Source organism: Trichosurus vulpecula, chromosome 9 (genome assembly GCF_011100635.1).
Source record: "Trichosurus vulpecula isolate mTriVul1 chromosome 9, mTriVul1.pri, whole genome shotgun sequence".
In the NCBI taxonomy this organism is placed as follows: domain Eukaryota; kingdom Metazoa; phylum Chordata; class Mammalia; order Diprotodontia; family Phalangeridae; genus Trichosurus; species Trichosurus vulpecula.
In genome coordinates, this window is record NC_050581.1 from 192570923 (window position 1) to 192594834 (window position 23912).

Sequence of the window (23912 nt, forward strand, 5' to 3'; positions counted from 1 at the left end):
TTATCCTGTAGATAACTTGTTTGTACATATTTGTTTGCATGTTGTCTCCCCTATTATAAGCTCCTTGAGGGCAGGATATATAGAAATGTTGATGATTTATGTGGGTTCATTTTACAACCTGCTACTTAGCTAAAATTATTGTTTGCACTAACTTTTTAATTAAATCCTTAGGATTTTCCAAGGATTTTTCCAATCTGCAAAAAGAGACCATTTTATTACCCCATTGCTCATTCCGATTCCTTCAAATTTTTTCTTCTCTTATTGCTATTGCTAGTATTTCTAATATGATACTGAATAATATTAGTGACAATGGGCATCCTTTCTTCACTTCTGATTTTATTGAGAAGGCTTAACTCACCCCCATTACAAATAATTCTTGCTGATGGTTTTAGGTAAATGCTTCTTATCATTTTAAGGAAAAATCCATTTATATCTATGCTTTTAAGTGTTTTTAATAGGAATGGATGTTGTATTCGAAAGTTTTTTCTGCATCTGTTGATATATTCATATGATTTTGGTTATTGATATACTCAATTGTTAACAGACAAGCCGTTTAATTTCTCTGCGCCTCAGCTGCCTCATCTCGAACATTTCATTCACAGTAATCCCTGTAGTACCTATCTATACCTCATGGAGTACATATATATACACATATGTAATGTCCTTGGAAAACCTTAAGGTATTACATCAACACCAGCTGTTATTAATCCATATTTTGCATCCAAGTAGCACGAGAGAGGGAGAATACTGATGTTCAAGAAAAAATTTTCTGGAGAAGTGAAGTTTGAGATTGTGATACTGCATTCTTTCCCAAATGGTTCAGTCTTCCCCTACTGGCTCAGTTAAGTAACCCAGGTCACCACTTCCTCTTCCTTAGAATTCAGCCCCAGAATCTGATTGTTCCGGGCATTTAGTCTCTTGATGCAGAATGCATCCTCTCCAAGCAGACTGTCTTCATGAATTACTATATTTGAAAAAAATTAATCCCCCTGATGCTAAGTCTTTCGCACTAACAGATACATTTCAGTCCATCACCTGCTGGCTTGGAGCATTCAAAGCTTTGCTCCCCTTGATTAATTTAAGGACCACAGCCAAGTCCAAACCACGTCTTTGAACTCAGATCTCTAATCTAGAGAATGGGGATAACAATCCCTACAATATGTATGTGCCCTGACGGAACCGTTAGGAGGACCAGATGAAGACCTGTGGGTGAAAAAGCCTTCAAGCAGCACAGAAGCTGCTGCCGCTGCTGCTCTGCTTTGGGCCCAGGTGAATGCCATCTTTGGATGCTGTAACACTGACTGCTGCCCTCCTCAGTAGGACTGGGGAGGTTCTGAAGGGCTCCACAAAGGCCAATACTGCCCTGATTTTCACAAAATGGACCACAATGCAGCCTGTGAGCTATAAGTCAGTGAGTTTAACAGATGCCATTAAAGGGATGGTCAGTGAACAATGAGAAGGACGCAGGGGCCACAAGAGCCAGCCTGGTTTCCTCAAGAAGAGGCCAGGCCAGAGGACCTCAGCTGTCCTTTGTTTGGATAAGGTCATTCAACCAGGAGATTAGAGAAATGCCAAAGATAGGAGTTTATTTAGCTCTTAGCAAAGCATCTGAGTTTCTCACAGTATTTTTGGAGAAAAGATAAAGAAATGCAGGCTGGACACAAGTAAGATCAAGTGGACTGGGACTGAATGGTCACACCCCAAGAGCAGTAATTAATGGTTCAAACTTAACCAAGAAGGGAGTGAACAGTGGAGTTCTCCTGGGACCTGCACTGATCCCAGGGTTACTCTATTTATCAATTGCTTGGTCAAAGGCCAGAAAGAGTGCAGATTTCACAGAGACATGAGGGAAATCTAATGGAGTCAGGATTAAACAAAGATCTTGCTTGATAGGCTAGAACACTGGGCAAATTATAGAATATGAGATCAATCAATGAACATTTATTAAGTGCTTACCATGTGGTGGTGCAGGCAGGAAGACTCCTCTTCCTGAATTCAAATCTGGCCTCAGACACTTACCAGCTGTGTGACCCTGGGCAAATCCCTTAACCCTGTTTGCCTCAGTTTCCTCATCTGTATAATGAGCTGGAGAAGGAAATGGAAAACCACTCCAGCATCTTTGCCAAGAAAACCCAAACGCAGTCACAAAGAGTCGGATGTGACTGAAAAAACTGAAAGGGTTGGACTACTTTCACATTCTGAGATTCTGTAAATGGAGTTGCCCCTAGGCCAAGATCAGGCATCAAAGTAGGACATTAGTAAAGAATAGGTGACATCTCAATTAAAATCTCTCAGGTATTTCTTTTGTTTTGTTTTGTTTTGAGGGGAGAAGGCAAGGCAATTGGGGTTAAGTGACTTGCCCAAGGTCACAGAGCTAGTAAGTGTGTCAAGTGTCTGAGGCTGGATTTGAACTCAGGTCCTCCTGATTCCAGGGCTGGTGCTCTACTCACTGCGCCACCTAGCTGCCCCCATCTCTCAGGTATTTCTACTCATTAGACTGCCTTTGGACAATCAGTTGGGTTTTCCAAACACTTGAATTTCTGTAAAGGAACAACCCAGACTCCTGGAACTCTTGGATCCTTCCATTCTGGCCTTTGTGGCACAGGCTGAATGAACAAGATGCCATCCTGCCAGAGTCTGGGCCATGAGGACCTATCTCTAGAGCGCTGGTTTGTTTTAGAGAGACTATTAGAGTAACAGAACTATCAGCCTTTCCAACCAACCACAGAATGAGTGGATAGTAAACCCGTGAGCTCCTTGCCCCAATAACCTTCTAACCCATTTCTCATTCCACCATGGTCCACTGCTTGGATCACTGTCATGGCCTCCTCCCACTCTCACTCCATCCCCGCCCTGAATCTCTTGGACCTACCTCACTCTCCTTACATCCAGTCACATTCCCAAAGGTTCCAGTGTTCTGCTTTCTGGTTCACTGCTGGGGTTGCAACCAAGCAATCTTTCTCCTTGTGGGAAAAATCTCACTCCCTTCTGTAGTAGGACCTTTCAGTTTGCTAAAGGCTTTCTTCCCAGAGAAGATGGAGGCTCACAGAGGCCAAAGAGTCTTCCTGATGTCACAAAGCTATTCAGAGTTGCTCTGACTTTAGCTCCCCTACTCTACCATACAGCACTGCTTAGTTTGAGAAAAGAAATTAGAATTCTCAAAGAGAGGATTTTCTGTTCCTTGCTCTCTCAAAGGGTTCTATAAACATGCCAAAAAGGGAGTGCAATGTACATGGAAGCCTTGCCCCATCGGGCCCCCTTCAGAGCCAACTCTGAGCTCAGGCTCACACACTTTCTACTGAGTTCCAACGTCAAAGAGATTCCTCCAGGTCCTGTGATCACAAGGCGCTATCTGGAGCGGCCCAAGAGAAGGTGCCATTTTCCCAAGCCTATAGGCTCCAGATGAAGTCATGAGTTACTCTTTGGCTTTCAATCAATGTTTTGGTTTGACGTTAGAAGACAGTTTCTAACTTGACTTTTCACTATGCTATGGAAAGGTCTCAGCTCACAAGGAGGAAACCATTTCAATCCACAGATTGCTAGAAATAAATGTGCAAAGTAACTCGTCACTGCAACAGAATGCTGCAAAGGCTGATACATTCCAAGCTATTTTCAAAGTGATAAAGGATGTGTGGAGCAAGTAAAGGGTGTGGTTACCTTTTTAGCTCTCTCAGTAATGGTTGGCGCCCTCTGAAGCATTTTTTCTTGGAGAAATTCTTTATTCTAGAAGGGGAAAAGAGAGGGTTTTTATAATTCTTATTTTTTAAAAAACAACCCTTCTTACTGAATCAGGAAGTTGTTATTAAAGCATTTTATATTATTAGAGCATGATGTGTTCATCTATTTATCAATATATAAGAGGACTTTCAGCTTTCTCCTCTTACTAATTATTTGAGATTGACTGGCTCATCTCCAGTCTTACACCTGTAGAAATCTGTCATGCTGAGATGATTATTATGGGATACGCCAACACCCAAGAGAAGTCCAGGGAATTACAAACTCACTTTTCATGTCAACAACATTTATCAGGCACCCACAGTAGAGTGGACTATATGCAAGGCTCTTCAGTAGTGTTGGGTTCATAAAAGACAATAAGTTCCTGCACCCAAGGAACTTACATTCTCCTGGGGGGAGCTGGAAGTGGAAGGGGAAAGACAGGACACGAACACAGAAAAGTACAAAGTATATGCCAATAACCCAAAGGATTGGCAATTTTATTGGGGCAGTCATTCCCACCAATGAGAAAAATAAAAACCCAGCACGTTTTGGGAGATACGTTTCCTGGGAAGCAAGCTGGTCCAGCAGAGAGTTCCCCCTTTAACATGTACTTCCTGTGACCTTAACCTCCCTGGGTTTCAGTTTCCCCAACTGTAAAAATGAGGATGTACTAGATTGCTGAGGCTCCTGAAATGTCCCCATCACTGCCTTCCCTCTTCTCCCTCTGCCTCATCCCTCCACTACCCCCATTCTTTATCCTCACTGACACTTTGGGCATGCCCCTTCATCTACTGTCTCAGTCTGTGACCCCTGCTCTGCACTCACTTTCCTTCCTTTTCAGTCTTGACCCTTTAAGTCAACTAGCTCCACTTTCCGCTGTCTTTGACCCTTGAGCTCTTTGCTCCCATCCTATTTCTGCTCATCACTTTGGGGGCCTTAACTTCATGGCAAAATTCCTACCCCGTCTCCTTGGCTGCCACTCACTCACACAACCCCGCAAGTGGGGCCACGACACATTTCCATACCTAGTCTTAACACTACTGACAATGATGATGATGGGGCTGGGAATGACGAGGATGACAGCCAGCATTTACAGAGTACTCTAAGGTTTGCAAAGCGTCTAACACTGTTCTCTCATTTGAGTGTTGTGAGGTGGGCGCCATTATCCTCTCCCCATTTTACAGACGAGTACTAATGAGGCCCTCACTACTGCATACCTACGCTTCTGCTCTTTCACTGCCTCTGAGGTAGTGTCTGTCCCAACGGGCACACGCACATGTTGATGCCACCATTAGAAGGCAAACTCCCCAAAGGTAGGATTGTCTCACTTTGGGCTCTGCATCACCAGAGTCCAGCATTGCCTGGCACAGGAGAGGCACCTAAAAAGGCTGGATGATTAATTCAACATAAAAATGAAACTCAATATTTTATAAATATCAAGCTTCCTGCCAGGGAAGAAAAGACGAGACAACATCCTCCAGGGGTGTGGGAGTGGGGTGCTGCCCAGGCTGCTGCCCAATGCACTGCTGCTTCGGGCTGGATAGCTTTCCTTCATTTTAAAATTTGCTGTTCCGAGGTCTGGCTTGCTGGGGGAAAGTAGGGGGGATGGACACATTTGAGAAAGGCTCATTCTCAATGTAAAAACAAAGTACGTCCACAAAAACCTAAAAAAGCCGCAAACCCACCCGATTAAATGAGGGCTAACACACACTCACGATCAAGAGCGAGTTTTTCATACCTTTGCTTTCTGGAAAAATTTGTGTCTTAACAGTTCAGCTGCCGTTGGTCTAAAAACAAGACGAAAGGTTAAATTTTTTAAGTAAATCCCCATTCTGCGGCCAAAAGAAAAGGGCCACTTGTGTCCCAACAAAGCTGGGCCCAAGGCCCTTCTGCTCCCCCACCCACCCCAGGAGGAAAGCAGGACAAAGGACAGGACTCAGGGAGCAGAGCAATCTTCTCTGGATCGTGGCTCAGCCACAATCCCAGCGCTGCCCTTCCCTCTGAATCGAGCTACCCTTAAGGAAACCTGAGGCTGGGCCCTGTGTAGGAAGGGGCAGGGGGTTGCTCCCACCAGACCCAACACCCAGCAAGAACAAATGGGTCTTTTCTGTTGAATAAGTGGAAATGACTGAGCCAATCTTTCCTTTTCTCTCCGATTCATGTGACCATACATACTCTCTTTCTCTGGGCACTGAGAACCCAGGCCAATTAACTGCCTTCTGCCCTTTGTTCCTAAAGTTACTTTTTACTTTTCTGGCACCTAAACACTAAATGTTTTACTTCGCTAAGAACCAGGTAAGCATGCTGGGACAACACTCAGCAGGAGTTACCGATTGGCATAAAAAGAAAACGTTTGCGAACAATGGTGAATATTTGTTGTTCGGGCTTTCAAAGGCGGCTCCGTGGAGAGTGTGCTGAACCACATGTCGTGAAGAGTTGGAATCGAACCTCAGACACTTACTTCCTAGCTGTGTGACCCTGGGCAAGTCACTTAACCCTGTTTGCCTCTGCTTCGTCATCTGTAAAGTGAGAATGTGAACAGTAGTACCTACATCCCAGGGCTGTTGTGAGGCCCAAATGAGTTAACACAGGGAAGCGCCTTGCAAACCTTAAAGCGCCACTGTAATGCAAGTGACTGCTACGACCATTATCATCGTGGTTATTTTGATGAGGGTGGGCCGAGCGCTGGGGAAGCAACAGTCACTGAGCTGACAGGTTCAGAAAAGAACATGATGTGTCTTGGTTTAAAAACAAATCCACCTTACAGAGTTCTAACTAGAAAACACTCACAGACACAGGCATCTCTGACGGGACTTTGGTGCAAACCAAATAAACATACTGTGATTGTATGGAACTGAAGCAATGCAGAACATATGGTGGAGATACACATATGTTGTTTACCACGCAACAGCACGTGTCTGGGTTATTACACCATGAATTAGTCCAAGGAGATAGCACAATTGCTGCGGAAAAGGAAACACTGTTGCTGCTCACTTAGTCTGGCCTCCCACTCTGTTAAAACGTTAGCGAGCAGCCACACATGCTAAACGTCCCTTTGGAGTATGGATTCCTTTCATCAAGATTTTAAATGTCCACAAGATCTTTCTGCAACTGCCAACCTTCAAGCTGCATGCCCAAGACCAGGCCTCACATCCTGCCCACTCCTGTCCTGCCTGTCTCCTCCGCTGCCTGCCACAGCTTGAGACCCGGCCACACAAGGTACAGTCATGGGTACTGGGGACGTGACAGGCACACCGAGCCCCCAGAGTGAGAGAAGGAGGGAAGGACTTGATAAATAGTCATATTAATTATACAGAACTCATTGCACCTAATGTTTTTGATGCTTGTATTCAAAACCAAGTTATGTTTCCACGTGTACCAAATGACGACTATGTCTCTAGAGACCAGGCAGCTCAGGGTGGTGGTCTTCTCCTAGCTTGATGAGATGGTCAGTCTTGGGGGCCCCCAGGGTATTTCTGCCCTTCAAAGATATCTGTTATCCTTGGGGCACACACTCCCCTCCACTGACATAGATCACAGTCACCCCATAACATAGGAAGCAGCCTTGGAGAATCACTGTGGCCAAAAAAAAGGCCATCCCTTGAGGCCAACTGACTTAGCCCCGGCTCACAGCTTCTCCAGCTCCAGAAACCACTGGAGTCTTTGAGTACTCCGGCTCAGCTCCCTGACATGATGAGACACCGAGGATGGACTCTGGTGTAGGGGAGCTGTGTAATGTGCACAATGAACCTGTGTGTGTGTGTGAGTATATGTGTGTGCAAGCATGTGTGCATATGTGCCTGTGTGTGAGTATATGTGTGTGCGAGTGTGTGCGTGTGCATGTGTGTGTATGTGTGATCTCACTTTACAAACAACCTTAAAAAGTATTACATGAAGAGAAAACCTCCTGGTCCTTTCTTTTACCTTTTCTCAGGATCTTTTTGAAGGCACAATGAAATCATTTTCCTAAATGATTTTCCATATTTCTTTAGCATCTCTTTATCTTGAACACCAGTTTCCAAAGAAGGAGGATCATTCTGTAATGTCAGCATTAATACCTGAAAGAATCGAATCCATTATAAATTGCTAGAGGACCAACCAATTTTCAGTAACACTTAAGAAATAGCACATTCCATTTAAGCTGTCACCAACTTGCCAATGGATTAGTTTCCCAAAGTTCTTCTGAATAAATTCTCCCACACAAGTGATGTCAGGTTTTCCTGCCAGTCCATCAATACCACCCCCTTGCCCCAAACCCTGCAAATTTCTAATTCCCAAAGGGGGTTAACTGCAGCACCAAGGGGAGCCTGGTTCCTGGAGTCTGGGGGAGTATGAGCCAAAGACTGGGAAGAGGCTCTGGGGGCCCATGTAGTCTTCACAGCATGGCTTCGAGGATGGGGGAAGGGAAATTGGGCAGTGCTCAGGCAGCTCAAAATAAGGTATGGTTTCAGTCATCTGTTGGGCCAGAGGGGCAAGATCTCAAAAGAAGGGATTTTACTAGGCAAGGCCAATCCTGGCTGACAAGTCAACACGGCCCTCAAATTTTAACTAACTACATTTTCTGACATCTTTGTAAGCCTCACCTTTCCCAGACTGGGCCATTTCTTATTTCTAGTCCATCCCATAGGCTGCTGTTCAGCCTTCAGTTGGAGGCCTTTGGTTATAGGGAACTCCGATGCCCTCTTAGAAAGCTCCTTTCACTGGGACAAAATTTATCTTCCTGAGATTTTCTACCCATAGACCCCAGGTCTGCTGGTGTCAAACAAGATCTATCCAAGCCCCCTTTCCCAGGACAACTCTTCAAATATTTGAAATCTTCTCTTTTCCAACCTCAACATTTCCAGTTCCTTCAGTGGCCTATAAGCAAGGTTTCTGGTCTCCTTGCCATCCTGGTCCCCCTCCATGGACGCACACTGGCTTTTCAATGTCATTCCTAAATGGCAATGTCCAGAACTAGACACATTCCTCTAGCTGTGCTGTGACCAGGGCAGAGGGCAGGGCACTGGGATGTCCCTTATTCTGGACAATAAGATTCTCTTAATGCCGCCCTAGGGGGAAGCATGGAGTATTAGATGGAGAGCTATCTTAGAGTCAGAAAAACATGGGTTCAAGTTCTGTCTCTGAAGTGGGGCTCATCACTTAATCCCTTAGTGCCCCCAGACAAGTCTCTAGGAACGAATGAATGAGCAAAGCATTTTTCAGGGCATGCTGAAGTTCTGTGCCAAGCACTGGGGGTATGAACACACAAGGAGGGCAGTCACATTCTCATGGGGAAGGGTTTAGAATCACCACCAAGATGCCAGAAGACTTCAGCTGCCGGTCGGATGGAAGGTCCCTCCATGCTTTGGGTGCAGCAGCAAAGCTGATGGTCACTACTGCCATTTCCACGGATAAAACCACACTGTTTTTGGACGCTGGGCTGGAAGCACCGCTCTTTCCCAGGCTCCTGGGCTGTTCCACCTGGTTGGCCCTGCCTCCCATTCTCTCCCTCAGAGACATTAGCTTGACTTTGGAAATCAGCAGCTGGGGAGGATGGCTGGAGCCTTGTCCACAGGAGTGGTGTCCCTGAACCAAGGCTGGGAGGGATGTCGGAGGGGAGGAGAGGAGAGGGCCACCACTCTAAAGGCTCCTGCACTTAGCTGTCTGCTAAGAGTAGTAGTTGCTGGTGTTGAGAAAGGTGGGCCCCTTCTTCACAATGATTTCTCCCTTCAGTGGTGTCTGCAAGGGCTGGGGGCTGGAAGCAGGTCTCTGAAATACTGCTATTCCCCAGGCTTTGGGGTTCAGAGTCCTGGGCTCTTTCCATCAGGGTCAGAGGAAAGTTGGTGGTTAAGGTGCTGGGTAGTGGTTTGACTCACCTGGCACATTCATTCAGGAATAAACACTCATTAAGCACCTACTATGTGCCAGGCTCTGTGCTAAGTGCTGGGGATAAAAAAAATGGCAAAAAACAGCACTGGCCCTCAAGGAATTTACAACGGAACAGGAAAGCAACGAGCCAATATGCGTGTACAGACAAACCATGTATAGATTAAATAGGAAATGATTAAATGAGGGAAGGCATGGAGCTTCTTGTAGAAGCTGGGATTTTAGTTGGGACTTAAAGGAAGCCTGGGAGGTCAGCAGCTGGAAGGAGAACATTCCAGGTCTGCCTGGGGCACAACCAGATAAGATGCCCAGGGCTGAGAGGGGAAGAGTTTTGTTAGCGTTTGACCACCACCTCCCTCAGTCTTCTCTCCCTTCTATCAGCCCTCTCCCTTGCCTTTCCCTTGTCCCTTGCTACTTCTTCCCTCCCTCCTAACCACCCCCTACAAGGAAGGGTTTTGTTAGCAGAACAGCCAGGAGGCCAATGTCACTGGATTGAAGTGTATGTGTCCAAGAGTAAGGCATAAGAAGCATGGAAAGGTAGGAAGGGGCAGGTTATGAAGGACTATGAATGTGAAACAGAGAATTTTCTATTTGATCCTAGAGAGGAAAGGGAGCTGCTGGTGTTTATTGAGTGGGGGCGTAGGGTGACACAATTAGACTCCAGCTTCAGGAAATCACTTTAGTGGCTGAGTGGAAGAGGGATTGGTGTGGGGAGAGACTTGAGGCAGGCAAACCCACCAACAGCTACAACAGGAGTCCAGGAGTGAGATGATGGGGGGGTCTGCACCAGGGGGTGGCAGAGTCAGAAGAGAAAAGGGGCGTACTCAAGAGATGCTATGGAGGTGAAATTGACAGTTGTTGGCACCAGCTTGGATCTGGGGGGTGGGCGACAGTGAGAAGTCCAGGATGACACCTAGGCTGAGAGCCTGAGGGCCTGGGACGATGGTGCCACCCTCTACATTCTTAAACATGGAGGTGGTACATCTGTAGGTGATGGCAAGATCAAGGGTATGTCCATCTTTGCGTATGGCTGATGTGGGGTGAAGGAGTGATGTTATGGTGTTTGAGGGAGTCTCAATATGTATGCTGAAGTCTGCAAGTGTGAGGGGAAGAGTTGGAGAGAAAAACGTGAGCCTGGGATAGTACTCACTGAGGAAAGGGAGTGACCTGAAGGTCGATAGACAATTGCTACCAGGATTTTGAATAGATGGTAGGAGATGAATAGCATGAATTTCAAAGGAAAGGTGGCTGAGTGATAGAAGTAAGTGGGAGAACCCTAAAGTGGCAATAGGAAACAAGAGCAGTCCAACTCTCCCGCTTTGACCAGTGAGCCAAGAAGAATGAATGAAACTATAGCCAGTACTGGAAAGGGTGGCCAGCAAAGCTGGGTCATCAGAGGGAGCCAGGTTTCCATAATAGCTAGAAGATGGAAAGAGTGGGGAGAAGAAAAGATTTAAGATGAAGAGAAGTCTGCTGCTTATGGAACAGGCATTCCAGAGGGCACAGTGGAAGGGCTGGGTGGTATGTGGTTAGATCTTTGGCATGGGAGGGTTGGGGGAATGGGAATGAGGAATTGGGGCGTAAGGAAAAGATGATGGACTTTGGATGATGATCTACAGGGGCTGAGAATCCCTGGAATGTGTAGGGTATGACTAGGTGTGAGAATGGTCAGCAGGTGGAAAGGGTCACTCCTTTGAAGATGGGACTGGGCACAAGGGGAGCACAATGGGCACAATGAGCACAGATGGGAGGCCCTGCTTCACTACTCCTCATCCCTCTGAAGGCTAGGGATTAAGCAAAACAGGTGCAGCAGGCGATGGATGGAGGACCAGCACAGCATGAGAAGGAAGTCTTTTTCTCCACTGACTTTCCTCTTCCTCTTCCCTCAAGTGACAGGTGCAGCTAGAGATGGGAGGCCTGAGGTCAGAGGGAAAGCTGCTCCTCCTTGCACCAGAGCTTCTCCACATCTCGGTTGGAAAATCAAGCTGGCAGCAGGAAGTGGGAGGTGCTTGGTGCTGGCCCAGATGGAAGTCACTCCACAGGCCTCTAGTGGCCTTCCTTCAAGTGCTATGAGCAACAGGAAATTGAAGGCAGGGTCTGAGGCCATAAATCAGGCTGGAGAAGGGGGAGGAGGCAGCCAGGTGAAAAGTGAACCTGCTCCCTGCTGTCTGTGCCTCAGGGGGTCTTGCTTATAAGACTTTAAGCTGAGAACAGTCTGCATGGCCAGAGCCACTTCGCACTGGAAACTCCCTTCATCAATGAAATCACAGGCTTTGCACTTAGGTCTTCCTGACTTCAGGCCCAACACTGCAGCCACTGAACCAACCAGCTGCCAGGGAGGGGGAAGATGGCATCTCATCACAGCCATGTAACTGCCAGGCTCCTACTTTGTTCCTCCATCTCTCTCAGCTACAAGCAGGGGAGATGCTGCTGATGCATCTGTCCATGTGGGTCCTGCCTGCGCAGCAGGAGCACTCCATCAAGCTGGGGGCACAGTCCAGTGACCTTTCGGGCAGACTTCCAAGTGACTCTGCACACAGTCAGACCAGCTCACAGCTACAACAATGTATCAGATGCCCGCCCTCCCAGACGCTCCAGCAAATGTCATGTTCCTGGTCATCTTTACCCCAAATAACGGGTATGATCCCATTGTTTGTTTGCATCTACAGGCTTGTGAACTGGTTTACTGGCTTTCAAACTGCCCCCTCTGTGGCCACTTCTGTGTAAGATTCTCAAGGGCAGGGACCATATTTTCCATCAAGTGCAGGGAAGACGACATCAAAATGATGTCACTGTGGGAGGGCTGGGAGTCAACCTGACCTTGTGGCAAATAACCGTCCATCCCAAGGCCACTCATGAGAAACCAGGCAAAGGGTGGCCTCCAGCCCCAAACCAAAGAGCACACTCCTCAGGCGTGCAACATGGGACGGGCTTCAGAGTGGACTCCATCCTCAAGAAAGCCCACAAATCAGAGCAAGCAAGGATCTTCGCTGAGGAGTATCTGAGAGCTAAACTGTGGGATGAATTATTTAAGAGGAGCAATTCCACGTGCCAAGAGCACAAGTCAATGGGCGTGCTTCTCCTGACATGAAGGTGACTCAGAATGTCTGACCCTGACCAGTTGATACTGACCTTCAGTCAGCTCTCTGCTAGCTGAACGTGAGGTTTAGGACCAGGGCTCTCTCTGTTTCTGTGTTTCTTAAGAATGGCTATGACTCCAAAGAAAGAGGCCTCACCTTCATGGGCGGATACTTGTGATAGGGAGCGGCCCCCGTGGCTAGCTCAATGGCAGTAATTCCAAAACTCCAGATGTCGGCCTTGAAGTCATAACCACGGACCTAAAGATAAGAAGAGGAACGTCACTGGAAAAAGATCATGATGGAACCAGATGAAGCAAGTCAAAGGTTTCTTCAGAGGCCTTTCATTGGAACACTGCAAAATAAGGGTAGAAATGAACTGGAGACAATGTAAGCTTCCTTTTGGGGATATTGTCTACACCCTTTAATAACTTAAAAGAGGCATGAACTGGGAGCAAGAGTCCCTCAACTCCTGTTCAAAAAAGGATAAAAATAAACCCAACAAGCTGGGGGCAGGAAGAAGGGCAGAAGGAGAGAAGAAATGGGCAGTGGGGGAGAGCGAGGGAGAACAAGAGAGTGAAAGAGGGAGAGAGAGAACATTCTTTCTGAGTTCTACCCCCCAGCCTTGGTTTAGAGAGTCCCCTGTTGGGGTCCCCTTGTATACTCCATTATGCTCAATCTTGCTGGGTAGGTGACTCTTGGTTTTAATCCTAGCTCCTTTGACCTCTGGAATATCATATTCCAAGACCTCTGATCCCTTAATGTAGAAGCTGCTAGATCTTGTGTTATCCTGATTGTGTTTCCACAATACTCAAATTGTTTCTTTCTGGCTGCTTATGGTATTACATGCAACTGGGGAAAAATAAAATACTAAAAAAAAAAAAGAATTAAAGAATCATTAGGACTTGAAAAAAAAGAAAAAGAACATGGGCAATCACTTTGTGAGGCTTCAGAAACGCTAAGAGGTTCTTCCTCCTCTGACCCGTACCAAATAGACAGGTCACTATAGCTACGACCAACTCTGCAGCCTCATTCTTTGGCAATTATGTCTCTCTTGTATATCTGGAATCTGAAGACTTTGGAGCTGGAAAGAATCTCAGAAGCTACAAAGCCATCTTTCTTCCAAGCCTCCTCTTTCTGTCAAAGGCCTCACCACCGTTCTCAGCCCCCAGGCTTCCATCTTTGACTCATCCCAACCAGCTGCCAAATCCTACTGTTTCTTCCTCTGTCCATCTGTCATAAGCGACCCCTCCTCTCCTCTCCTCTACATCACAGCAACAGCTTCTTAGACGGTCGTCTGCCTCAAACATCTTCCGATCCCAGCCCATCTTATACACTTGCTGCCAAAGTGATTTTCCTTAAACAAAGATCTGACCATTTCTGTTGCCCACTAAATCAGTTCCAGAGGTTCCCTTTTGCTTCTATGATCAAACAATCTCCTCAGTATAGTGGGAAGTGAATCACACTGACTCCAACCTGTGATTCAACTCTGAACCCAGCTCAGTTCCCTTTCTAGTCAATTATGAGTCTAGTCCAATGTCCATCTTGTCAGAAAACTTCATCCAATTATGGGAATTGTGAGAAAACTTTATTGCGTTATTTGAACCTTTCCCTGCATGGCTGGGAAGCTGTACCACCTCTAACTGTTGTTTAGAGACCCTTAACTAAGGACCCAGGTTATGCTGACCACAAAGCCCCTCAGATCTGAAGACTGATGCAAGTTTTCTCACAATTATACGTCTCGAGCAACTTATAGGTCTAACCTGAAACCTGGTCCCATATTGGTCAATCAGTTACTGTTTTCTTGTTTGTCTGATTAAACACAGACACTTGGGGGGGGTGGGACACCTCTTTTTCTGATTTCAAGGAACTGTGTCTGTTCACTTTCCTCCTCCCAACTTAGAAAGTTTCTAATCTTTTCTCCAATTAGAGATTAGATGACCCAATCTTGTATCCTAGTTTCTATCCTGCTAATTGTTTTCTTTTAATGCACAAACATCTGTCTCCCCCTGTAGTCAGGGTCCAGTGCCAAGCTGAGGAGGCCTGGTGGTGATTTGTTATGCAATTGGCATGCATAACTTAATAAATCAAGATGCTCGGAAGCTGGAACTGTTGCTTCCTCAGTGATTTCAGATTTCACACATCACAGTATGGTTTTACAGGACCATTAGGACCTGACCCCAGTCTCTCTTTCCATTCACACTGGATGTTATTCCTGGTGCCCTCTGCATCCCAGAAAAGCTGGCCTTTATCAGTCTGTCACACAAGACAACTGCCAATGTCATGCCTTTGGGCCATGCCTGGAATTCACTGCCTCCTCATCTCTGCTTCTTCTCCTGGCCTCCTTCCTCTCACCCCCCAGATCGAAGCCAAGGCCTGTCCATTTCACCTCCGCAGCATCTCTTGAACACACAGTCCCCTTGGACTATTGCACTAGCTGCTTGGGGGGAGAGGGGGGTATCTGCCTGCCTCAAGTCTCTCCCCACTCCAGTTCATCTTCCATCCAGCCACTAAAAAGCACATCACTTCCCTACTCAATAAATTCCACTGGCTCCCTATCACCTCCAGGAACAAATACAGAATGCTCTGTTTGGCCTTCAAAGCCCTTCCAGTCTTCTCACACCTTCCCCCTCACCGCATGCTCTTTGATCCAGTAACACCGGTTTCTTGTCTGTTCCACAGGGAAGATCCTCATCTCTTGGCTCTGGCTGTCCCCCAGGCCTGCAATGCTCTCCCTTCTCCATGCTGACCGGTGCATTCCCTGGCTTCCTTTAAGTCTCAGCTAAAAGCCCATGTTCCACAGAAAGCCCTTCCCAACCCCTCTTACTTCTAGCTCCTTCCCTCTGTTAGTTATTTCCTGTTTATCCTGTATATAACATGTCTGTATCTCTTTGTTTGTTGTCTCCCCCATTAGACTGTAAGCTTCTTGAGGGCACTGCCTTTTGCCTCTCTTTGTATCTCCAGCTCCTAGCAGTGTCTGGCATATAGTAGGTGTGTGATAAATGTTGGTTAACTGGTTGGTCCATTGAAGCCTTCTCAGAGTGTTCTTTATTTTTTCTCGCCTCAAATTATCAGTATCAGAATATACTTCCCCTCCCCTGCTTGTAAAGGTGAGGACCTATGGAAGTAGAATACTGAACATCACGGTAGACTTAGTTTACGCATTGGTTAGTTTTGCTAAGATCTCCCTCTTTCTTTTTTTATTTACTATAAGAGATGGTCACTGGGAGAGGAGGGAGAAGCACTAGACTGGGAAACAAGGACGGCATAAAAAGAGAGACAGCAACAAAGACTGGGAAAGAAAAACAAATACAAAGTTTACAAAAAGATGACGGATGGTAGAGTGAGAACGTGAACCTCCAAATGGGGCCCTTCTCCCACTCCACCAGCTAGCTGCCTCTTGGGCCTTGTTGGACTCCGAGTGAACAACTCTGCTCCTCTCTGGCTGCCAGAGTTTGGAAAGGTCACTAAAAAGAGCTGGAGGGCCTCTGTAGAAGGCCCAGCAGGATGGTGGAGGACCCTGCCACATGAGATCACCTGAAAAAAATGGAGATGTTTGGCCTGGAGAAGCCCTAGGGGAGCTGAGAGCTGTTGTTAAGAATCTGGAAGGCTCTACTGGAGAAGAAGGGCTGGACTTTGAGCCCCAGAGGAGCTGGCAGCACTGCACTGTGGCTGGAGAGAGGCTGCAAACCGTGGCTGGGGGGCAAGAAGAACTTTCTAAGAAGAGCTGCCCCAGAGCGGACTCAGCTGCTTTTCGGGGTGGCGGCTTCCTTCTTCTTCAAGGTCTTTAAGCAAACGTTAGAGGACACTCCTCAGGGATGTTACACAAGGAATCCTGTTCAAGTTTGCACTGGATCCCAAAGACCTCTGAGACCCTGTGACGTGGCTGTCTCCTGACTCGCCAATGCATTCTCCTTCCTCTGCTGTCCTTATAGATTTATCTCTGTGTGTGATGTGTCCAGTGTTTCCAGCAGTGCCTTAGGCACAGCAGACACTTAAGAAATGCTTGTTGTAGCTGAATTTGTAAAAATGTGGCCCAGAGTGCCACCACCCAGATACCTCAGATGGCTAGAAAGTCTATGAAGCCATCTCAGGACACCAAACTGTTTGAAATACGCATTATGTGCATGTTGACTTAGCCACATTAAGAAAACAATAGCTTGCTTTTTCCAAATTACAAACCATATACTTTACCTGTTCCATGACTTCTGGTGCCATCCAGCAAGGAGTGCCCACAAAGGTCTTCCTCACTTTATTTCGGGTAATGTCACCACCAGTTGCTAAAAAAGCACTAACCCCAAAATCTGAAATAGAAAAAAACCACAGCATGTTGAGAGAGACCACTGAATAATCCAGGCATGGAGAGAAAACCCAAACCACAAATCGGAGTGCCACACTTTCTAAATGTGGGACTTCAAGAGAATCTGTCAAATATCTACGCTGGATGCATTAGTTTTAAAAACAGCCAGAAATGAATACTGTAATACTTTAGAAGTCACTCAGCTCCTGAGTCACCTTCTACTTTCTGCCTGCTTGCCCCTTTAGCTCTGTCTTGAACACTACCACCAGCTTCAATTCCCCAAACGTGTCATCTGTAGCTCCCCGTTACCTATAGGATCGAGGCCAAACTCTCCAGCCTGCCAGCAGGACCCCTGGAAATCTCGCTCCACCCACCATCACCTCCCCAACAGGAATCCTGCTCTCACAACCACATCTAGTTCAACCTTTCATTTGAAGCTTTGCTTCTTTTTACCCAATCAAATTCTAATCATCCCTAAAAGCTCGGCTCAGGCCCATTTCCTCAGAGAAGCCCTTTCTAAAGCACCACTTCCTACCCCCTCCACTGACCCTCTAATACACTAGCTATTAGTACCACTCAAGCTGGGGACTTCATCCTGTATCGTGGCTGCAATGTTTCCCTCTCCTCCACTATTCTGCTAATTCCAGGGGAACAGAGCCAGTGCCTCATGATCTGTGGTCTCCCATAGCATCGAGCCAAGACAAGCACCCAGCAGGGACTCGAGCCTCTCTTCATAAATGAAGAAACCAAAGAGATTTTCCAGTGAGTCTTAAAACACTAATAAAACCTTCAACAACTTAAAAAGAGAGAGAATAAAGAACGATTTTGCTCCCAAAGAAAATAGCAACATAATCAAAGTGTGAACAAAAATATGCTTCTAATACTGAAAAGTGTTTATAGAGTTAGAAGGACGGCATCACTACGACCAAGTCATCCCAGTCCTGCTCTCTTGCCCATGCTTGGCCCCAAAGCAGATGCTGCCTCTTCTCAGGATCCCCGTCACCCCAGATATTCTGCTCACATGAAACACGAGGAGAAAACAGCCCACCTGGCTTCAGAAATTAAAGCAATGTTTACTGACAAGATCAGATCCTCCATCTCACCCACTCAACGACTCGCAACACTGGCTTTGGCCATGAGACGATTAACTACAGGACAGACAAAACAAAGCACTGAAGCCGATCTCTTTCTCCCCTCACTGCATTTTACATTTTAGAACAAGGTTCAAAAGAAGTTTTACTATAATCAAAAGAAGGCAACCCGGAACAAAGTTAAAATTGGCAAAAATTCCCAAGTCTATTTCTTGCCCTGTGGTTTTAGCTTGTTCTGCCCATCAAGTGTGTGCCAGGATGCCTAAGGGAGGGCAAGTGGCCCACATCAGAAACAGAGGGAAAGCGGCCATGCCAATGAGCAACTGGGGGGCCAGGGAATGGCTACTTGTATCAATCTGAATGGTAGAGCAGGGGTTTCCTTCGAAGGAGCTCCCTATGCCAATAAAAGCACAAAACCTAAAAAAAAAAAAACCCATTACTTAAAGAATGAAAGCTTGAAAGACATTGGCAAATTCCAATCGTCCTCTCATCTGAAATCTCCCTTCGACTCTATTAGGTGTCTATAGAATAGCCTCAAAAATAACCACTAATCATCTGAAACTCGAAATAGTTATGATATGAACCAATCAATCAAAAAACATTTAAGTGCCTACTATGTGCCAGGCCCTGTGCCTTGTCTATGTGTAACTGGGAAACAGCATTTACCACAATAACAACACCATCTAGTTCCAGCAAGGACAGCTTTAATAATAATGAAAATGTAATGGGGAGGGGGACAGCTAGGTGGCACAGTGGGTAGAGAACCGACCCTGGAGTCAGGAGGACCTGAGTTCAAATCCAGCCTTGACACACTTACTAGTTGTGTGACCTTGGGCAAGTCACTTAACCCTAATTGCCCTGCCTTCCCCCCCAAATAAATGAAAATGTAATTAGATATAAAATTAGTATTTAGGAAATCAAATAACTAGGAACACTGAAAAAAGCAGTTGGCATAATCTCACAGAAAGTGATCATGACATAGGGGAGGGGAGCTCTGCTGTAATGTTTACAGAACACTCTGACCACAACCCCAGGCTAAGTAATAATATCACCCCCATTTTATAGATAAGGAAACTGAGGAATAGAGCAGCTGTGTGATTTGCCGGGGTCACACTGTGTTAAGCTGGAGATCAAACCCAGGTCTCCCAAGTCTAATGAACACTTAACTGTTGCACACTGAAAGCCCATAGAAAAATCGAGACGGTAATATTGTATTGTCATTATGTAGAGTTTTTTTAAGTTGTTACTTTGAACAACAAAATTTGGTACATCGATACTCTTGTCCTCAATTCCATGAAGAAGATAGAGTGCCTTTCAGTCTCATTACTTCAAAGTCAAAAATATAGACATGAAAACGAACACGCAGCTTAATACACATGCCTAAAGTTTGGAGAGTCTTAGAGTAACGATAATATAGACATGATTAGCACCGAGTCACAGAACAACCGGCTTCGGATCGCTTCCATTGCTAAAAATCCTTCCCATGACCATGACTGAATTGAAAGTGAAGCCCTCTGAGGACAGAACAAAGACTGCTCAATAGAAGAACTGTCAACTATAAGCAATTAACAACCACGTCAAAGGCGGCTCCAATTCACTGAGAGGAGAAATGCAGGGGTGAAGAGAGAGAGAGCAATGCATGGGAATGATGTCTATTGTCACCATCAGGAAATCTCTGAGAAGGCAGCAGACTACCCACTGAGTCACGCAGCTGACTGAGACATGGAGAGAACACAGGATCTGTCTATGTCTTAACAAGGAACTACAAGAAGAAAGAATGACCCAAATGAGCAAAACCCAGCTGTGAAATCCCTCATTTTCCAAGCAGAGACTTAGAAAGTGTACACAAGATTCTGTGACAGATGTGAAGACCCTGGACTTTGCTAGCTGGTCTGAGTGGTAAGATCAAATAAGGCACCTGCTCAGGGTCATGAGAGATAGCTGTGCAAAGTCCAGATGGCACAGGGGCTCCCTAAGGCTGGCAAGGCTCCCAGAGCTTCCATCTGACTGATGAGACAGGTGGCAAGGCAGGGGACAAAGTGCTGAGCCTTTGTCAGGAACACCTGAGTTCAAAGCTTCCTTGTGTGAGAGGAAGGTTGGAAAAGAAAAACTCAGTTGTGTGGATTTGACTCAAATGTAGTTTCTTCTCCACTGGGAGGTGAATTCACAGCCTGTGATTATTTTAATCTCACCAGAAAGACTTGGCTGGTTGTGTTGCTGCCACTTCTACCAGATTCTGACGAGCCGAATTATTTTAAATCACCATGACAGTTTGGATAAATTGAAGCTTTTTAAGGGAAAAAAATACTCACAAAATTAGTGCAAATAAGGAAGATATTCAGCCACAACTCATGTCTAAACATTTTTGACTAAATCACAAAAAAATGTAACATGTTTCTACACAAAAATGACTAAGTGAGAAGTTTAATGGTATCATGATGTTTTAACATACGACTGTCAAAAATAACTAGGCTTAGCGTTGTAATCTATTCCTAAGACTTTTTTACTCTGGGTTGCTATTTTTATCTACACAATGAACCTAGAATGGTAAACTTCCAGAAAGTATAGAATGTTTAATGATGACTGGCTAAAAACATGACTTACAAGATACTAAGGCAGTCAATGAAAATAGACACGTGTTATGTTGATTGAGACATAAGTACTTTCTTGGGGGGGGCGTGGAGACTGCAAAGGAAGGGAACAAGGATTTATTAAGCACCTACTACATGCTGGGGCTGCTCTAAGCACCTTATAATCATTCCCTCATTTGATCCTCACAAGAACTGTGGGGGCAGGTGTTATTCTTATCCCATTTGACAGCTGAGGAAACTGAGACAGCCAGGAGTGAAGTGGCTGGCCCAGGGTCACATATTTATTAAGTATCTAAAGCCAGATCTGAACCAGGTCTCAGTGACTCCAGGCCCAGCTCTCTGTTGACTGAGCCATCAGGGGCCTCTAAAATGAAGGATAAATATCAAAAAAGGAGAAATGCTGAGTAACTCAGGAACTATGGGGACTTGCATCTGGGTTGGCCTTGAAAGCCCATCCCTAGTGCAGAGAACGGGGCCTACTGTGCCACAAAGCTGGGAACTTAATGAAGAACTTAATAAAGAAAGAAATGGACGTAGTGAGTGGGAAAGAACATATATAAAGCAAAGTAGCATGGTGGCCAGGGAGGGGAAAGGACCATCAGAGAGAGTGCTGGGAAATTTGCTCCCATATGTGGAAGAAGAACTCCAGCTTTACTAACGACAACATGTCACGAAAAAGATCCTTTGCTCTGTGAAAACAGAGTGAGATGGTAGATAGGATAATATTTACAAGCCAACCGCCAAACCGCACCGAGACTTTGGGGACCCCCATACAGAGCTCCATGATTGCTCAATGGACCTGATAACAGATGAGTCGTCCATCTGCGATGCTGCGAGGTGTTCCTAACCAAACCACAAGCATTTACTATGTGCCTCGGTGCCAGGCACTGTGCCAGGCCTCAGGCAGACAAATACACAGAACAAACTAATCCCTATTCTGGAGAAGCTTCCATTCCATGAGGGGAGCCAACATGCACATAGATGAGCACAAAATAAATACCAGATAACTGGGGAGGAGGGTGGCTGAGGGAGGGCACCAGGAGCTGGGGAAAGCAGGAAGATCCTGGTGCAGAAGGGGCATGCAAGCAGACATTTTTAGGAAGACAGGGATTCAGTGCTACCTACAGGTGACAAAGGGACGCATCCATCATGGGGCACAGCTAGCGTGAAGGCACGGAGACAAGGGGCCAGGGTCTGATCAGGCCACAAAGCACGTGGAGGGAGGGAAAGTTGTAAAGGCTTTTAAAAACTAAACAGAGGAGCTCATAAAAGCAATGAGGGGCAAAGAGTTTTCTGAGTAGGAACGACAAGGTCAGAGACGCACTTAAGGAAAACCACGTCGACCACTGTGTGGAGGAAGGAGTAGGGAGAGACTTGAGGCAGTGAGACCAATGAGGAGGCCAGTGCGATTGCTTAGGTGAGAGGCGACGTGAAGCTGAGGTACGGGGGACTAAGGTAGCTAAATAAACAGATGGTCAGTCACGCGCATATGTGCATGTATACACATGTGTATACATGCATTGCGTACATGTACACACACACATTCTGACCCACATCTGTGATTTCATGGTGATAGAAAGCTAAGGGAAAGGAAAGGAGACTATTAATTCTTAACAATTAGGCCAGATTAATTCTCTCCCTATCCACATCTTTGTAATCCAATGAAGCAAATGAAGACGAAGACTCGAGCATAATCCAACCTGAACCACTATCAAGTGAAACCACGGCTTATGTGGCACGTTGGTGATCTGCAATGGATCATTTTTTTCAACAGAACAAAATTAATTTTATTAAAAATTATCAAATGAAATAAATGATCATAATGGCCAGAACTGTCTTAATGAATTTCACACACATATGTTTATATATGTACATATGTATATACATATAAAATACCACTAAAATTTTAAATAAAAAATTAAACATCTGCACAAAGAAGAAAAAAGTAATTGATTAATTCTTTTAAGTCCATTAATTTATTTTTTGAAAAGAAGGGGAAAACCTTATACCTCCAAGTTGGTTTACCAGTGATGAATAACAACATGGCTGCTTCGGTTCTGAAGCTTAACTTCCACAAACTTATCGATTACATCACCAAAATTAATCTTCATTCACGGTAAACAGGCAGGAGAGCAAGATCTGTCCGTCTGCTCATCTGATCAAAGAATTTTTTATTCATTTTACCTCTGAAAAGTTTCTATCACATGAAGCCACAGCTACACAAATGTTTTCACTTTAAAAAAAACTTTTAAAGTAAGTTTTTGTTGCTATTTTCTGTTTCTTTTATCATCACGGTATCCCTCACATCTTCCTCTCTTACTCTTTCCCAGGGAGCCGTCCTACATGACAAATAGTATTTTGGGAAGAGGGAAAAAAAAGTCAGCACAACTGATCAGCAAACCAAAAAACTCCTAAACCATGCGCACAGTGTAGCATCTGTAGACCACCCCCTCCACGGAGGGCTGGGCTGGGGGAACCGTCTGCTCACATCTACTCATTGAGTCCCACTTGCTCTCTCTTATTTTGTTATATTTCCTTTTGACTTGGGGGGTGCGTAGCCGTTCTTCTCATTTGTGTTGCTAAAGTGACTGTGTATGTGGCCTTCTTGGTCCTGCTTACTTCACTCTGTATCAATTCTCAGAAATCTTTTCAGGCATCTCTGTATTTATCTCACACACACATCACCCCCTGCAGCACAGTAACAGTGCGTTACATTCACATGCCACAATTCGTGTAGCCATTCCCAAACCGACAGGCCACTTCTTTGTTTTCACCATAAATATGATGGAGTATGTGGGGATTTATTTTTTCTTATCAGTGGCTTCCTTGGGTCATAAGCCCAGTGATGGAGTTTGTGGTTCAAAGGGTATGGACATATCAGTCACTTTATTTGGTCAATTCCAAATTGTTTTGCAAAATGGTTGGACCATTTCACAGCTCTACCAATAACGTATCAGTGTGCCTGTCTTTCCACTGTTGCATTTTTTGGTAATGTGTAGGGAGTGAGGAAAACTTCAGGATTGTTTTCAGGTGCATTTCTCATATTCATAGTGTGGACCATTTTTTCACATGGCTGTGAACACTCTGCAATTCTTCTTTTGAGAACTGTTTGATTCATATCATATCACATACCAACACACATACATACACACATGTACATATGCATAATCTATGTATTAACTGTTTATCTGGGACACCAAACTCTTATCAGAGAAACTGAATAACAAAGATGTTTTTTCCCCGTTAAACCACTTCCCTTCTGATCCTAGAA

The 23912-nt window shown here is 45.4% G+C and overlaps 1 protein-coding gene across 1 annotated transcript in view; it reads right to left on the reverse strand.

Moving 5' to 3' along the window:
* The window catches only part of OXSR1 (oxidative stress responsive kinase 1), a 103243-nt gene that overhangs the window by 21166 nt on the left and 58165 nt on the right, over positions 1-23912 (reverse strand). The window contains exons 6-10 of the mRNA XM_036738489.1: positions 16854-16963; positions 12819-12920; positions 7642-7775; positions 5456-5504; positions 3658-3723 (exon numbers count right to left, since the gene is read on the reverse strand). Of these exons, the coding sequence (XP_036594384.1) occupies positions 3658-3723; positions 5456-5504; positions 7642-7775; positions 12819-12920; positions 16854-16963 (461 nt within the window). The remainder of the gene's footprint in view (positions 1-3657; positions 3724-5455; positions 5505-7641; positions 7776-12818; positions 12921-16853; positions 16964-23912) is intronic.